The sequence below is a fragment of the Siniperca chuatsi genome, linkage group LG24, assembly GCF_020085105.1.
Source record: "Siniperca chuatsi isolate FFG_IHB_CAS linkage group LG24, ASM2008510v1, whole genome shotgun sequence".
Classification (NCBI taxonomy): Eukaryota; Metazoa; Chordata; class Actinopteri; order Centrarchiformes; family Sinipercidae; genus Siniperca; species Siniperca chuatsi.
The window spans coordinates 6151068-6165725 of NC_058065.1; the positions used below are offsets into that span (position 1 = coordinate 6151068).

A 14658-nucleotide genomic window follows, 5' to 3' on the forward strand; every position below is an offset into this window, starting at 1 on the left:
TTTACATAACCAACACTTGGGTAAACAGCAGATTAAGCGCAGCACAGGGCAAGAGAAAAACGAGAGCAAAATGTTATATCCACACATTAGCCTGTTTGAGGCGAGCTTTTGGAAGAGGCTAGGAGAACACTGCGGACCTTTTGATGCAGCTGGTCATCTGCAAGTCCTTTTGAGCATGAAAATGTGGTGCAGTGCAGAATCTCGCCTCCAGTGCAACTTGTGTAATGTTGATCTTAAGAAGTTGGGTCAAAATAAGCACGCTCTAACTTGAGAGCTTCCTCGTCTTAATTAAAGACACCATCTGTTAAATTTTATTATTAAAGCTGTTAGAGTGAGCATTAGAGCAACCGAACGGGGCTTTCATTTTCTGCTATATTTACGTGCAGCAGGGTGGCATGTCGAGCAAAGGGATCATGGGTTTAGAGCTTCCCTGCTGAAGTGTCTTTGAGCAAGACACAGACTCCCTACTGGGGTTACAGTTGTGTAGCAGTCCCTGATGTAGCTGATTTCAAGATACACTACTTTAAAAGGATGACAGGTAAATTTATATAGGTATTTTTCTAAAAATCTGGTATAATCCTTCTCCAAAACAGACTTACTTTGAGAATAATTTTCTGTGTAAGATTTTTGTTTAATCTTGCCAGGAAGTGTGTTAAAGAACATCCAAAACGTTCCTCTTTCATCTACTCCAACTCAACTATTAAACTTGAGCATTACATGTTGTTTAGCTGTAAGACTCACAAAAGATGCACAAAATCACCAACATATACTGAATCAATCTTTATTTATATTAAATTAAAAATATACTTTTGACAGATTCATGTAACAAACATGAGGAACGGTATTTCTATGATATAAAGCTTAGGGTATGGTTTCAAATAACTGGGACACGGGGAAGGATGGAAAGCCAACGTAGGCCAGGAGGAGTTTCTGGGAAAGCCTTCTCTCTACTACGTCTCCTCTAAAAGCATGCAAAACAAATCAGAAATGAACGAAAAACAGGATGTACTGTACTGTGAAGGCTATGCTCTGCCTTTCAGTAAGAGGAGGAGGAGGTCAGACTTGGCTCAGTAATATTTCCAGCTGAGAAGGTAACACTGAATCCCAAATGCAATTTATCTGGGTTGGTTGGCAACACTGGTTTCAGTTTTATGAGAATTAAAAAGATAGAGAGATAAAGAGGAAAAAAGGGTATTGTTCGCTTGTTCTGGGGTGTTCTCATTACTGAGTGAGAAATGAAATATGGCAGACATTGGGACGCGAAACGGAGATACCAGGTGGATTTAACCCCCGCCCCCCCTTCCCAGTCACCACTTTTACAGCATTCGACTAAACTGAAACATTACATGAGGACAGCCACAAAGCTCTGGAAAAGGGCCACTGAACAGAGTTTTCACATGTGAAAGTGTCAACAAGCACTTTTAAAATCAAATTCCCATTAGTCAAAAGGTACACTTACATAAAGCAAATATGTACGGCTCTTTTTGTACAAGTTGTTATAAGCAGGAGAAAACAGCAGTAGGAGAGAAGACCATATAAATTCAAAGCATTGCCTCCTTATTTACAAATTCACCACGTCGGCCATTTCAGTGCTTTATAAAAATATTATTCACATTTGTTGTTGAAGTGTGTTAGATAAGTTTTGGAGGAAACCCCAAAGATTCTGTACATTTATACTGATCTGATAATTTAAACACAGAAAATTAATGACCTCCACTCATAAGCGATGATTTGTGCAATTAAGATGCAAACAACTAAAAATTGCAGCTACAATGACAAACATGTTAAATAATGTGCAGTAATTGACACAATAGTGAAAAAAAAAATCATAGATTCAAGTCTTTTTCCTTGAAGAAAAACAATCGTTGATAACATGGAAAAAATTAAACCAAAACTCTAAACTAAAAACTAAAAGATTATATAGGGTACTATATACACAAACAAATCCATGAAAGATTTCAGAAATAAGGATTCCCAGTTTGTGCTACTGAATTCAGTAAAAATATCTGGTTATTTTCTCCCACGCTGTCCACTCCCTGGACAGAAACTAGAATATAATATTGAAGAGATACAAAGGTGGAGGGCAGTAAAACACTTACTTTGGGTACCATGCAAGGTGATATTGTACTATACATTAGACTCTATCGCAGCCTATATGGTAGGTAACTGCTGAGGATGAAATATTGAAGGATTCACTTCAGTACAACATGGCTACATGCCTCTGCACCTTGGCTCGGAGGAAACTGTAAAAAGTAAAAATAAAAAAAGTGACCAGTCTTACACACCAGTTGCAATGGCGTGTTCTTGAACTGCCATGAGCCACAAGAGTGTTTAGGGCTGAGACAAATAGCAGCAGGTAACAGCCCAACGCCAAGGCAAAATATGTTTGAAACAAGAAAAGATATATTAGTCAGTAGAGAGGAAAAACGATTGCTTCCACAAAAAGAAAACAAATTGGGGTACTTTAAAAAGGAAACCAAGGCCTTTGGATGACAAAAATAAGTCAGACTTGGATCTTCGTGTACAGGAATGTTTTTCTTCCTTTTCTGGCAATAAACTCTTGAGAAGATTAAATTAAAAGCGGAGGGTTGCTGAGTGCCTTGGATTCTCTGAAGTGCTCTCGACAACGTGAGGCCATTCGTCGCGTCAGTGTTGCAGTCTAATCTATTCTTGATTCAAATACATATGTTGCCTTGGTCTGCAGTATAATTTAGGCCAAACAAGAGAGAAACCAAGGCGTATGTTTTCCTTTTCACCACCATCATGCTTTTCATTTTTTTCTTCTTCTTGAAACCCAGATTTGGCAGACGCTTCCATTGCTCTGTATAAACAAGCTCAAACGCGCTATAAATATTTCACATTGATATTAAATGCTGTCTCTATTTCATTGAATTGGAGTTCCAAAAGGGACTACAAAATACTCCTTCATAAAATAATCATGATAGCATCAAAGCAGAATTATAAATACTGTTTGAAGAAAACAAAAAATTTGGAAACAAGGACATTCTTGAAGATGGTCAGTACCACCTAAAATGTGTTTTCTTCATGAACTCCTGGCTGCAGTACCTTCCTTGGACTTTTGCTAAAGCTTTTGCTTTCTGAAGTGGTAAACGGCCGGATAAACAAGTTGAATATTTCAGTAACGAAGGGTGGAAATCCTTTCTTTCTACCCACAAGTTCGATCAAAGTGCTCCATGGGGAGGACAGACATATACAGCTTTGCATGCGCATACACTCAGACAAACACTTTCATACACACACACACACACACAGAGACATTAAAATACACAAAATAAAGCTAATCCTACACAAGAAAATAGCTTGGACAGGGATCTGCCACAGCAGAATGATGAAAAGCAATAATGTTAATGTTCCACAGAAAATGGCTAGAAAAACTTGCTAAAGGTTCAGGAACTACAATATTTTGTTCATAATGATTGAACTAAGATGTGATTCTAGTGAGATATTGCAAAAGGACCTCTGAGGTAAACCATCATTACAATTTTTTTTGTCTTGATCTTGTAAGTTTGGCAAGCTTTGTGGTGTTCTCCCACCCACTGGTGTTCAGTATGGCTTGGCGGAAGAAATAATGGCTCTACACCAGCAATTTTCAATTCTCTTGAGAGTAAAGGGGCAATTAGTGCGCTATTGGTCTCAAGAGTAAAACTCAGTTGGGATACTTTTGATGATGTCACTCTGGGCTAAGAAGAGATGCTAAGTCTTGATGGATCAGAGGCATAGTCGAACAGTGGCCATTTGCGCTAGTTAAGATTCAGTGTTGGAAAAAATACACATTACGTTACAGCTGCACTTGAAAAAAAACAACCCAATTTTGGCACATTTACCAATATTGGTAGTAGTAATTAGGTGTCAGGTGACTCACCAACGATTGCGAAAAATTTATCATGTCCAAATCTACTGTCATAGAGAGGAGTGATTAAGTCAAAAAGTGGTAGCTACCAAAAGGGTCATGTCACTTAGAAATTAACACCGTGACAGAGACAAACTCTATTTTCTAAATTAATTAATTTTGGCACAATTTTAAAAATCACAAAACCATCACTTTCTGTGTATCAATAGATTCTGCATAAAGCCTCAGGTATACCCAATCCAAAGGAGAATAACAAGACAGTTGAGGATCTCCTAAAATTGTGAAAATCTCCCAGAGATTTGGTGCCATTTGGTGCTGTTGGGTCACTTAATGAGCTTTTGATTCAAACCGGTGACATTAAACATGTAATATTTTCTACTTGACTGCAGTCATATGGTAGAAGCCTTGTTTGAGGTCGAACCAGTGTTGAGTCTACTGTTGGTTAGCAGTGGTACTGAGGGTTTTTAGCTGTTGACCATCACCGACTTCTACTGCATCTCTTTTTCTATGATATTCCCTGTGGGGCCAAACTGGCTTGCTAATTTGTGAACACACACACTCATTCCATTCACACTGACATAAACACAGACATAAACACACACACAAAAGTAGTCTGTTTTTACTGTGCTCTGCTGGTGCTGTCTTGTTCATTCCTTGAGGTCTTCATTAGGCGGCTTGTATGAACTTTCCGTCCCCTCTCTGTAGATTTTTTCCTCTCTTTTGCTCCCTCACTCCCTGTCTACCAGGGAGTGAGGATAGAACAAAAGAGATGAAATGGACTACCATTTTGAGTTCAGCTGCTTTATGGATGGCCTTATCACACCATTCAGCACTCTTATGGTAAAGACACTCTTTACTCATCTAAGCTAGCTTCATGATCTGAAAGGGAAAACCAGTGTATAAAAATCCATCTTTTCACCACTGCAACCAGTGTTTATAAAAATGTTTACAGTGTATTTTTCCCCTTTGGCTTTGAAAAGCTGTTTTTGATCAGCTTTTCCAAGTAGACAGCAGTCAAGCAAAAACAACAAAACAGTAGTTGCCCTGCGTGTTTTCAGGCAAGTTAAAAAGTCCATGGTTGAACTACAAATGTGAAAGGAAGGATCACTGTAGTTTTGGCCATCACAGTATCACAATTACAGTAGAAAGATGAGATGAGTTTCACATATCTGATGGAATTTTCCAGAACGTACGGTATAATCCTATAGGCAAAAAGATTGAATATGATTGGTCAGCTTTCAGTGCTCCGTCTTTTATGTTACTGGAAGTCACTCTCCAGACTAAACCTTTCAGTCTTTTTTCCTCCATATTTTGCTGTTTCGCCTCACTCTACAAGGTCATTCACAAAACCAGACATCTTGACATCTAACAGACTGTATTTGTTCTGTCTGTTTGCTTATTTCAGAAACCCTCAGAAGAGTATTGTTCATCCTCGGACCTTTATACTGGAGAACCAAAAATAATAAAACATCTTGTTCCTCTTATGAAACTGACACCGCAGTGGCTGGCAGTGAGTTCAGGTCCCTTAAGTCAAATCCATCTTATTTGACACTGTTGTGGTCTACTTCGCTGGGACAACACGGTATGTCCACTGCTGTGTGACAGTCATGTATTCGTTGTTTGCCAAAAACTACCATAACCTTCACTTTCTCAGTAAAATGGAGCGCAGTCTCTATCTACAGAACAGAAATGGACTGGATTGGATATAGTGAAGGTGTGTGAGTCTGAGTTGGTTCTGCTTGGTTCGGTTCGGTCCACCTCCTTCTGATGTCGCTACAGTCTACAGCAGATAGCACGTTAGTTGGAAAGAGTTGGGGGCGGCTCTGGTTGTGGCCACTCCCCTCTGTGTGGAACAGTGGAACCAGAGAGGATGTCTGGGTTGCTGGAGGCTAGAGTCAGATTGAGGAACGTATGTCAAATAGAACGATCTAGACCACAGTGTTCCGCTGCCGGTAGGGTGGAGGTGGCAAGACAGTACCAGATTTCAGGGAAAACTCAGACATGTATTCAGGGTTTTCAGCTACCGCCGGCCGTATGTGTCCGTTCTGCTTATAGAAGAGCTTGGCGTTGGTGGAACCTCCCTGGACGCTGTCAGGGGCTGCCTGATTAGACGATTTGGGAGGCAAGCTGTGCTGCCAGTATTCTGGATTGTCAAAGGTCACCTTCAGCTTCTTTCCACTGGTTTTACTTGATGTCAGTCCTCCATGCTTCAGCAAGCTAGCGGGGTGCGAGGTGGCGTGGCTCTGGTAGGCTGGCAGGCTGCCATGCCCGATGGTGGCGGAAGTGGACAGGGCCCCTGACTGGCACACCTGGGCTTGGGCAGTAGTTCCTGTTTGGCTCTGGCTGGTGGAGCTGCCACCTGGATTGACAGTTTGTCCTGCAGGTTTGACGGTGAGATGGGCATGGAGGATGTGAGTCGGTGGGCCATGGTGGCAAGGCATGCCAGATGGAGAGGGCTGGGCTGTGGGGAGGGGGGCTGTGGGGAGGGGGTAGTGTGGCAGGCTGGTCTGGATGGTAAGCGGGAGGTGGGAGCCTGAAGTTGTGGCGGAGATGGAGGAAGGAGGCTGGGTGGGTAAGGGTAGACCATTTCTCCTCAGGGCTTCCAGGCCCAGCTCAGCAGGGCTATGGAATGTGTTGAGGTAGAGGGGCTCGTTGATGTACTCATCCTCTCCTTTGGGCTGGCTGTTGGGTGTGCTGTGGTAGCCTGGGTTATCCAAGGCGTGGATCTCACCGTTTTTACGTCGTGAGACAAATGGGTTTTCCTCAATGGGATTCAGGTATTCTGTAGCACAGATCAGAAAAGGGAGCGAGGGTAGGAACAAGAGAACAAGAGAAAAGGAGTTTATGAGAGTATAAGATGGACAAACAAAAGATCCACAGAAATTAAATCAAGAAAAGAGAACAAAAGAAATGGAAATTGAAAGACTCGCTAAAGAAGAGAGAAGATGGAGATGATAATGGCAATAATGGCAGCCACTCAGGACGGGCAACTTGCCAGCAGTTCTTTGGCACTGGAAACTCCATCTGCCGGGGGTGAAAATGCCAGCAAATGACCCCTCTTCACTGCTTCCAAGCGCTATAATAGTGGGGTGCGAAACCTATTGATTTTGCCCACTCTTCTGCTCCTTGACATTGCATCAGATGCATTTTGCTGCAGGCTTTGTTATATTTTGAGCTGCTCAAAAATCAAAGACGGTATTGCAAGAGCAGGGCTGATGGACTGAATTATGATCAAAGGCAAAACATGACTCTGTAGTAGCTGACATACACTGTTGACGGAAACTCGGTAGGAATTTTAATCAATGAAATGAACAAGCAAAATGAAAGGCAGAACACACTACAAAAGATCGTATTTACTGAATGAGCAAAGAGATGACAGAACATAGAAAAGGTGCACTAGGCTAGAATTCGTAGTCAATACAAGATGCACTTGTTTTACATTTAAATTGTGTAGTTATTTCCATGGCACTGTGTTACTTGTGTTTTATAGATTGTTGAGAAATGAATATAATGAGTTAAGGTTGTAAGTTTAAGATTATCTACACCATGCTGTGGATTACAACTCCTAAAATGCAGTTATAACCACAAAATGCCTTGTAGGGCTGCAGAATTTCTTCTTGGACTTATTTTCACCTTTGGTAAAGAAATTCCCAACAAATCTGCTTGTTACAAGTGCTCTGGAAAATTAACCTGACTTGACTTGACTTTCAGGGCCACTTCTAAATGATTCCAGTGGCTACAACATTTATTTCACGGTACTTTACTGTGTTTTGTGTTTCACTTAGAGTACCTGAGGAGCTCTTGTCCTTCATGGGTGTCATGTATCCATCCTCATCAGTGTCCCCTCTGGACGCCCTTTCCCCCAGGAAGATGGTGGGGTCAGCGCTGTACCTCTGGCCCCCACTGTCCTCTCCTCCAGCCTGGCTCAGGCTCTTCTTATGCAGGCTCCCATTACAGCGTTGGTCCTCCAGGGCCGGAACCGGTCCGCCTGTGGCTTCCTGGTTCACACAGGCTTGGGCACCTGCCACAGAGCCCTCTGCAGAGTTTGGACCACCATCTCGATAGCCAAACTGGTTCTGAGGCAAAGGGTGGATTGAGGGTAGAAACAAGAAAAATGCTTTTTGATGTTATGGAGCAAACGGTGGGTTTGATTTTCTTTGGTCTAAGCCACTCTGGAAACTTTGAAGCAGGTTTTGTATGAAACTGTGCAACTATTTGGTGATAGAAGAGCTCGAACAACATTGTTTAACAAACCAAACAAAGATGTCTATAATTCAATTGAACCACAACAAACACACATGGTGTGGATGCCAAAAAGTTGGACAAGTTGGAGTCAGTTTAAGTTGTATGCCATCTGCAGCACAGGAAGTGATACTTTTAACCCATGCAGCTGCCTCCTGAAGGTAAAATTCTCCAACAAAGTTCTGCCAGTGTAGTCATCAGTCTTAAGAGACTGTGAGGGTCAGCCAGGCAAAGCTATGACGAACACCTGAACCTCAAAAAAGAACAAAAAACCCCACAATAAAAGAGAAAACATGACATGTGAAGCAAAGGGCTTCTTGTGGTGCTGTGTTGGCTTGCCGTGGGCTATTTAGTCCAGGCTTACTCCTCTGCGCTCTTGCCAACTGCTAGCGCTACAGCAGCAATTACAGGAAGCAGAGCTACAAAACACAACAGAAAAAAAAGGAAACGCTCTGGGGTTGAAACTGTCACCTACTCCCACCGTCTTCCCTCCATTGCAATCAACTTCCCCCTCCTCCAAACTTCTCTGTTCATCCCTTCTTCAAAACCAGTCATTATCCGCTCCTCTTTTCAAGTATGAGCGTGAGAGCAAATCAGCCCAGATTAGATAACCGCCTGTATCTGACTGCATCTGCGGCGGCGCAACCTGAATAACTAACTTCCTGTGGCAAAGTCAGCCAGCCGATGGATTTTAACAATGAATTCCTTTCCCTGTTTGAGCATGCAGGGGCTTTTGACTGCATAATCAAAAGAGTTTCAATTCATGACCTTGAACAAGCAGGTCCCTGGATGGATTACCGTGTGTGTTTTTTGGTACATGTGTGTTTGTCAAGGAACAAAGACCCGCCAGCAAATGGGTAGGTCATGGGGGTAAAGGTGCATAAGATGCAGAGCTGTGGGCCAGCGGCACATGGTGCATGCTGCAGAGCAAACAGCCGAGCCTGCACTCATTGTTAGTAAATGGCTCCTGCATTTTAAGAGACTCTATGTTATTTGCTTATGGAGCTCTGAGTAATGAAACCTGGGGCCTGGGGAGCGAGCACATAAAGAGCCCAGGTTTAAGCCACACACGCTGGGATGGAAATGATGGAGGTGAGCCATTAGCAGAGGAAAATCATCAGTGTATTTGAAGTTCTTAACCACCTTGAGCACATAGAGGACAGTGAGTTGAGCAGTTTTTGACCAGATTATGTTTAGCAGTTAAAGTCAAATCAGTAGACTTGAAAGGGTTTTATAAGGAGATATGATGTGTGATTATATTAAAATATGTAATTATAAGTGAAGTTTTATGCTTAAACACCTGTAAATGTCATTTTTAAAGTACTTTGACACATTTATCAACCATCTCCAGACTACATCTTACAAATTAATAATTACAAAATGTTTAGATACAGCAGTTTTCTGCATGTTTTTGTGTGCTTAAGCAGTGTCCTTACTCTGTTGGAGTCAACACGAGGTCTGGTTATGTATGACGGTGGAGCCATGTTGAAACCTCGAGGCACCAGATACTCCTCAGCATCCATCAAGTCATCCAGGTCCTCTTCATCCAGAAGGCTCTGGAAGAACTTGCTGTCATTGGGGCTGGGAAGCTTCATGCGGTCGTCTCCCTAAACAGTACACAAGTGGCATAATCAAAATGTATCTTAATTTATTTTAAGTTTAATCTAACTTAATTTTTAAAGATGCTATGATTGCCAGAAATGCTAAGTTATACTCAAAAATGACCCACAAAATATCTCAGATGATCATATATTCATCATATTTTCACCACATTTATTTGTCCAGTAAGTGGATGGTTACACATAAATGCCTTATTATCACTCTGACAGTGAGCCTATTGAGGCAAACACACCTGGATGACCAGGTAACGCTGGGGGTCACGAGCCATTCTGCAGAACTCAGCAGCCAGCTCCTTGAACTTCGGCCTACTGTCTGCGTCAATCATCCAGCCTGGGGAAGAGAAAGATGGAGCAGGAGAGGGATGTAGGGGAGTTAAAGTTGTGCATGCATTTAGAATTGTATATGGGCATGCATGTCTGTGTTATCCCTATGAAAGTTCTGAAAAAAAATGCATTCATTTTAATCGTTTTAACTTTAACCATCATTTATCCAGAGAACACTGAATGAGCAGGCATGGTGTTCACTTTACTCAAGTTCCAGAGGTATTTATTAAAAGGTAGAGGAAAGTGTCTTTCATTTTGATCGCCAGCCTACTTTAATCTTCCTGAGGCCACGGCTGCAGTAAACACAGCAAACCCCTGCAGGTGAAGTGAAAGGCCAGGTGGTGTCTCAGCTCAGATTAGACAGTAAGCAAACTGAGCTGCTGATTTCAGTGCCTGCATCCCTATTACATATTCTACAACAGTGATGGGTAAAGCAGGGTCTGGGTGCCTTTAGCAGCCCTAGGGGAGGAAATCCATGGATTGGTAACAAAATACAATTGCTTCATTTTACTTTATCTCAAATTTAGCAGTTAACACAGTGAAAAAAAATAATTGTTTATCCTCACTACATTGATTCAGTTATCAAATCAGAATATGTGGTCTAATGTATGTTTTCTCTTCATAAAAGCTCTTCATTCTTTTCCAACACTACTGTCGGTCTAAAGTTAGCTGTCCTTAAATAAACCCTGACCCTTTCTGTTGTCATTTTGCCTGCCTTTCTTCACTCAGTTAATCTAATTTCTGCTTCTAGCGCCCCACGCAGGCACATTACCTAAATGAGGTGCAATTACTCCAGCAATCAAACTCTATTTCATCTTTATTGGGGTGGCGCTGAGGCGGCGGGGCACTCAGTATGACGGCACACCAAATCACAAACAATGGCTCTGAGTCAACATGTAATTACAATTGATGTGGCCGATTTCTGAGCTTCTTTCTGGCTTCGACGGGGTGCTATGACCCTCTTGCTAGTTTGACTCAGTACTTGACCTCTTTTGGCTATTTCTGATCACCTGACGTGGACATGATTTGTGTGTGCTTGTGGTGTTTTTGCAAATATGTGTGGTGTGTGTGGAGAAGATTTTAAACTTGTAGAGAGGATAAGCTGCTCAGCATTATAGTGGATAAAACTGACAGCTATATGGAAATGTAACATGATATATATATCAGATATCTGCCCTAAAAATTACTAATAAATCAGGAATATGTGGGAACCCCCCAAGCATTTTTGTTGCTTGTTAAGTTAAGGGAATCCTTTTGACCTTAGCATTTATCACATTATTATCCAGACACATTTTACGTGGCACATACCATTTATTCTCCTCCTCCAGGGGGAAACACAGAAATCAGCTGGCATTGTTACTAGGCTAAATCGCTGCAGGGCTTTCATGGTTTGCTTCCATGCTGTCAAAAGCCATTGGCAGTACTTTTTTCATTTGGAAAAAAACAATTAGATAATGTGACATTTCGGTTGGGTTAACATTTTTGTCATGGGAATATGTTTTGATATTAAGCTCCAAGCTGAATTACATTATTCTCTTTCAACACATTTGGCATTTTAAGCACTCTGCTGTTGTCCTCATCCAAACCGACTCAGTAGTGCAACAGTAGAATAAGTTTAAATTCATAGAGCTACAAAGAGCTAATAATAAGTATATTCATAGTGCAGATACAATATTTATTGACAATAAAGACTAGATAATTAAAAAAGAAAAAGAACTAAGAACTGCAATGGCAGGGGCAAAAAAGTCAGAGGGGAGAAGTTGATGTGAGGAGATTTTAATGAGAATTTTAGCCACCACCAGAAGACCAGGAGTGACAGACAAGTCACCATAGTTGGGTTCAGGCAGGGTAGAGCAATGACCAGACTGGTGCGAGGGAAAGGATAGCCAAGCAGCCGATAGCTGGCAGATCTCATAGCATGGATTGGCGTGTATGTTTGGACCGTTTCCTGGAAATATGGGAGGGTGGATCCCTCCGCAGCCATGTACACCAGCACCATGGTTCTGAATCCAGCCAGGGGATGGAGTGCAAGATGGGAGAGACATGGGAGAATTTGGGGAGGATCAAGAGAAGGCGGGGTTTTGGACGAGTTGTACAGGTTGGAGCGAAAGTTGGGGTAGGTCGGCTGGGAGAGAGGTGTGGTAGTCCAGATGGAGGATGACACGAACAAGGATGTGGGCAGAGTCCCTGGTGAGGACATGTTGTAGACCATAAACCAGCATCTCATCAGTATTATAACAACATCTCTTTTTCTCTAACTTTTCATCTCTCTTTACATATCAACTTCTCTTCCAGCCTTGAATCGAAGTGCCAGAGCTCAAATAACACCTTACCAGATGAATATTAAAAATATGAACCCTTTTATTAAACTACAACTCATCTGTGGCACCTCAAGCTGAGATGCAGCAGTGTATAAACATGATTTAAAAATAAAGAAATAAGATTATGCGCTCCACAACACTTACTGTGTTGGAGTGCTGATCTGTAACATTGTCTTTAATGCTGCCACCTGTGGCTGAGGCAACAGTTATGTTTAGAAATGTGTGATATGTAGCAAGAGACTAGCTTTTTTTATTTCACTGAGGACTCATTTTAATATACAAATTATTCAATGATGTATATTATGGATGCACAATTTGGTGATATATACCTTGATAAGATTTCAGTGTCACAGACTTTGCTATTGCGTTTATACTGAGGTAACTATCCCTTTAATATCGTATCGTATTAGACCATTGCAGGCAATGTTTTAAATCAATGAGCAGGACTGTTATTGATTTTGATATTGTATTCAGAGGATGTTTGTATCAATGTGATTGAAAGTACTTTTTTTTCAGGTATTCAGATTTTCAGGTTTTTCACTGGATTGCCAAAAATTAACATTCACATCTGGTTGTTTCATTTAAAAATAATTTCTCAGTTAAAGGAATCGTTTGACAGTTTGTGGAATATGTTTATTTGCTTTCTTGCTGAGAATTAGATGAGACGAAACCACTCTCATATCTGTCCGTTAAATATAAAGCTACAGCCAACAGCAGGTTGGCTTAGCTTAGCATAACACAGGGGAAGCAGGGGGAAACAGCTAGCCCGACTCTGTCCGAAGGTAACAAAACTCATCTTACAGCACCTATTGTGCTTATAATTTAACACATTAAATCCGTACAAAAAAAAAAAAACAGTGTAGAAATGACTAGTTGTGGTTTTTCAGGGGGGCTATGTGCTGGACTGTTTTTTGGCCGGGAGCAATAACTTCCTGGAGTTTCTGCTAGTTGCTTGGCAACCTCATGTTGACAATAAGGTTCAGGGAAGTTACTACTCCTGGCAAAGAAATAGTCCAGCACATAACCCCCCGTAAAACCACAACTTGTTGTTTTTACACTTCTGTATGTATTACACAAGAAACAACTTGTTATTTAGTGAGTTTTAGAGCTGCTGGTAGGTGCATTGTTTTTACCTTCAGACAGAGCCAGGCTGGCTGTTTCTCCTTGTTTCAAGTCTTAATGCTAAACTAAGCTAACCGGCTGATGGCTCCAGCTACATATTTAGCAAACAGATATGAGGAGAGTAGTGATTTTGTCATCTAATTCTAGGAAGAAGGATAAAAGTGAAAATGTTGAACTGTTATTATTTTTTTTATTTTAGGTTTGTATTTTACTATTTATTATTGCAGTTTTTGGACTCTGGTGGCATTTATTTTCTTCCAAAAATGTAGGAGTATGTCTGGGAAGTATGTCTGGGTGCCAGTTCGGTGCTGCTTGCCTCCAATAAACCATATTTTGCATGCAGATGCTTGTTTGTAAGTGTATGTATGTGGGATTTTTTGGTTTGAACATTTGTAAGTGTGTTTTCTCACATTTGACCATGACCATGTAGACATCAATGGTGCAAATGGGTGGCTGGGGCAGACGCTCCCCTTTCTCCAGAATGTCTGGGATTTCTCGTGTGAGAATGCCGTCATAGGGTTTGCCTCCGAATGTCATCAGCTCCCAGATGGTCACTCCTGGAGGATGTTGGGGTGGAAAGTGAAAAGAAAGAAGAAGAGAACAGGACAGATAGGGAGAGATGGGAAAGTGAAACAAAGAGCCAGAGAACAACAGAGAACAAGACAAGCAGACAGATAAGGGGGCGAAAATGCAAATACAGGAAACAGGATTTCAGGTCATTGACTTCTTTCCTCCCACAGGTATGAGCATATGAAACAGTGACGTCTACACATACAGATCAACAACAATACATTTAACACCCACCATAACTCCACACGTCACTCTGATGGGTAAACTTCCTGTAGTGGATGCATTCCAGAGCCATCCATTTAATGGGCATCTGAGGAGAGAGGAATAGATACATAAAATCTGAATTACAGTATAAGCATTTATCGTATTTATTTACCCCTGAACTGCAGACAATTTTCCATTGCGCTATTTTGCTCAACAGCTGCCCCATCTTTTAATCAAGCGTTTGTGAGATATTGGGAAATCGACAGTGCTTTCAACCATAGTTTTGCTTTGTTCAATATTGTTCAAGTACTGTGATTGATTAGCTTCAGTCTAACCCAGGGATCATCAATAGTGAGTGTGCATTTTAAGATACTAAATGAGAATG

The 14658-nt window shown here is 41.4% G+C and overlaps 1 protein-coding gene across 4 annotated transcripts in view; it reads right to left on the reverse strand.

Annotated features, from left to right (window-relative positions):
• Positions 1 to 14658, reverse strand: part of LOC122871787 (receptor tyrosine-protein kinase erbB-4-like) — a 253808-nt gene that overhangs the window by 4346 nt on the left and 234804 nt on the right. For 3 of the 4 annotated variants that reach the window (XM_044187166.1, XM_044187167.1, XM_044187165.1), the window contains exons 22-27: positions 14304 to 14379; positions 13910 to 14056; positions 9966 to 10063; positions 9550 to 9720; positions 7662 to 7947; positions 766 to 6653 (exon numbers count right to left, since the gene is read on the reverse strand). In XM_044187166.1, the coding sequence (XP_044043101.1) occupies positions 5800 to 6653; positions 7662 to 7947; positions 9550 to 9720; positions 9966 to 10063; positions 13910 to 14056; positions 14304 to 14379 (1632 nt within the window). In that variant the 3' untranslated portion in view covers positions 766 to 5799. Of the gene's footprint in view, positions 1 to 765; positions 6654 to 7661; positions 7948 to 9549; positions 9721 to 9965; positions 10064 to 13909; positions 14057 to 14303; positions 14380 to 14658 lie in introns of those variants that run through there. The other variant, XM_044187168.1, reaches the window with a different exon arrangement.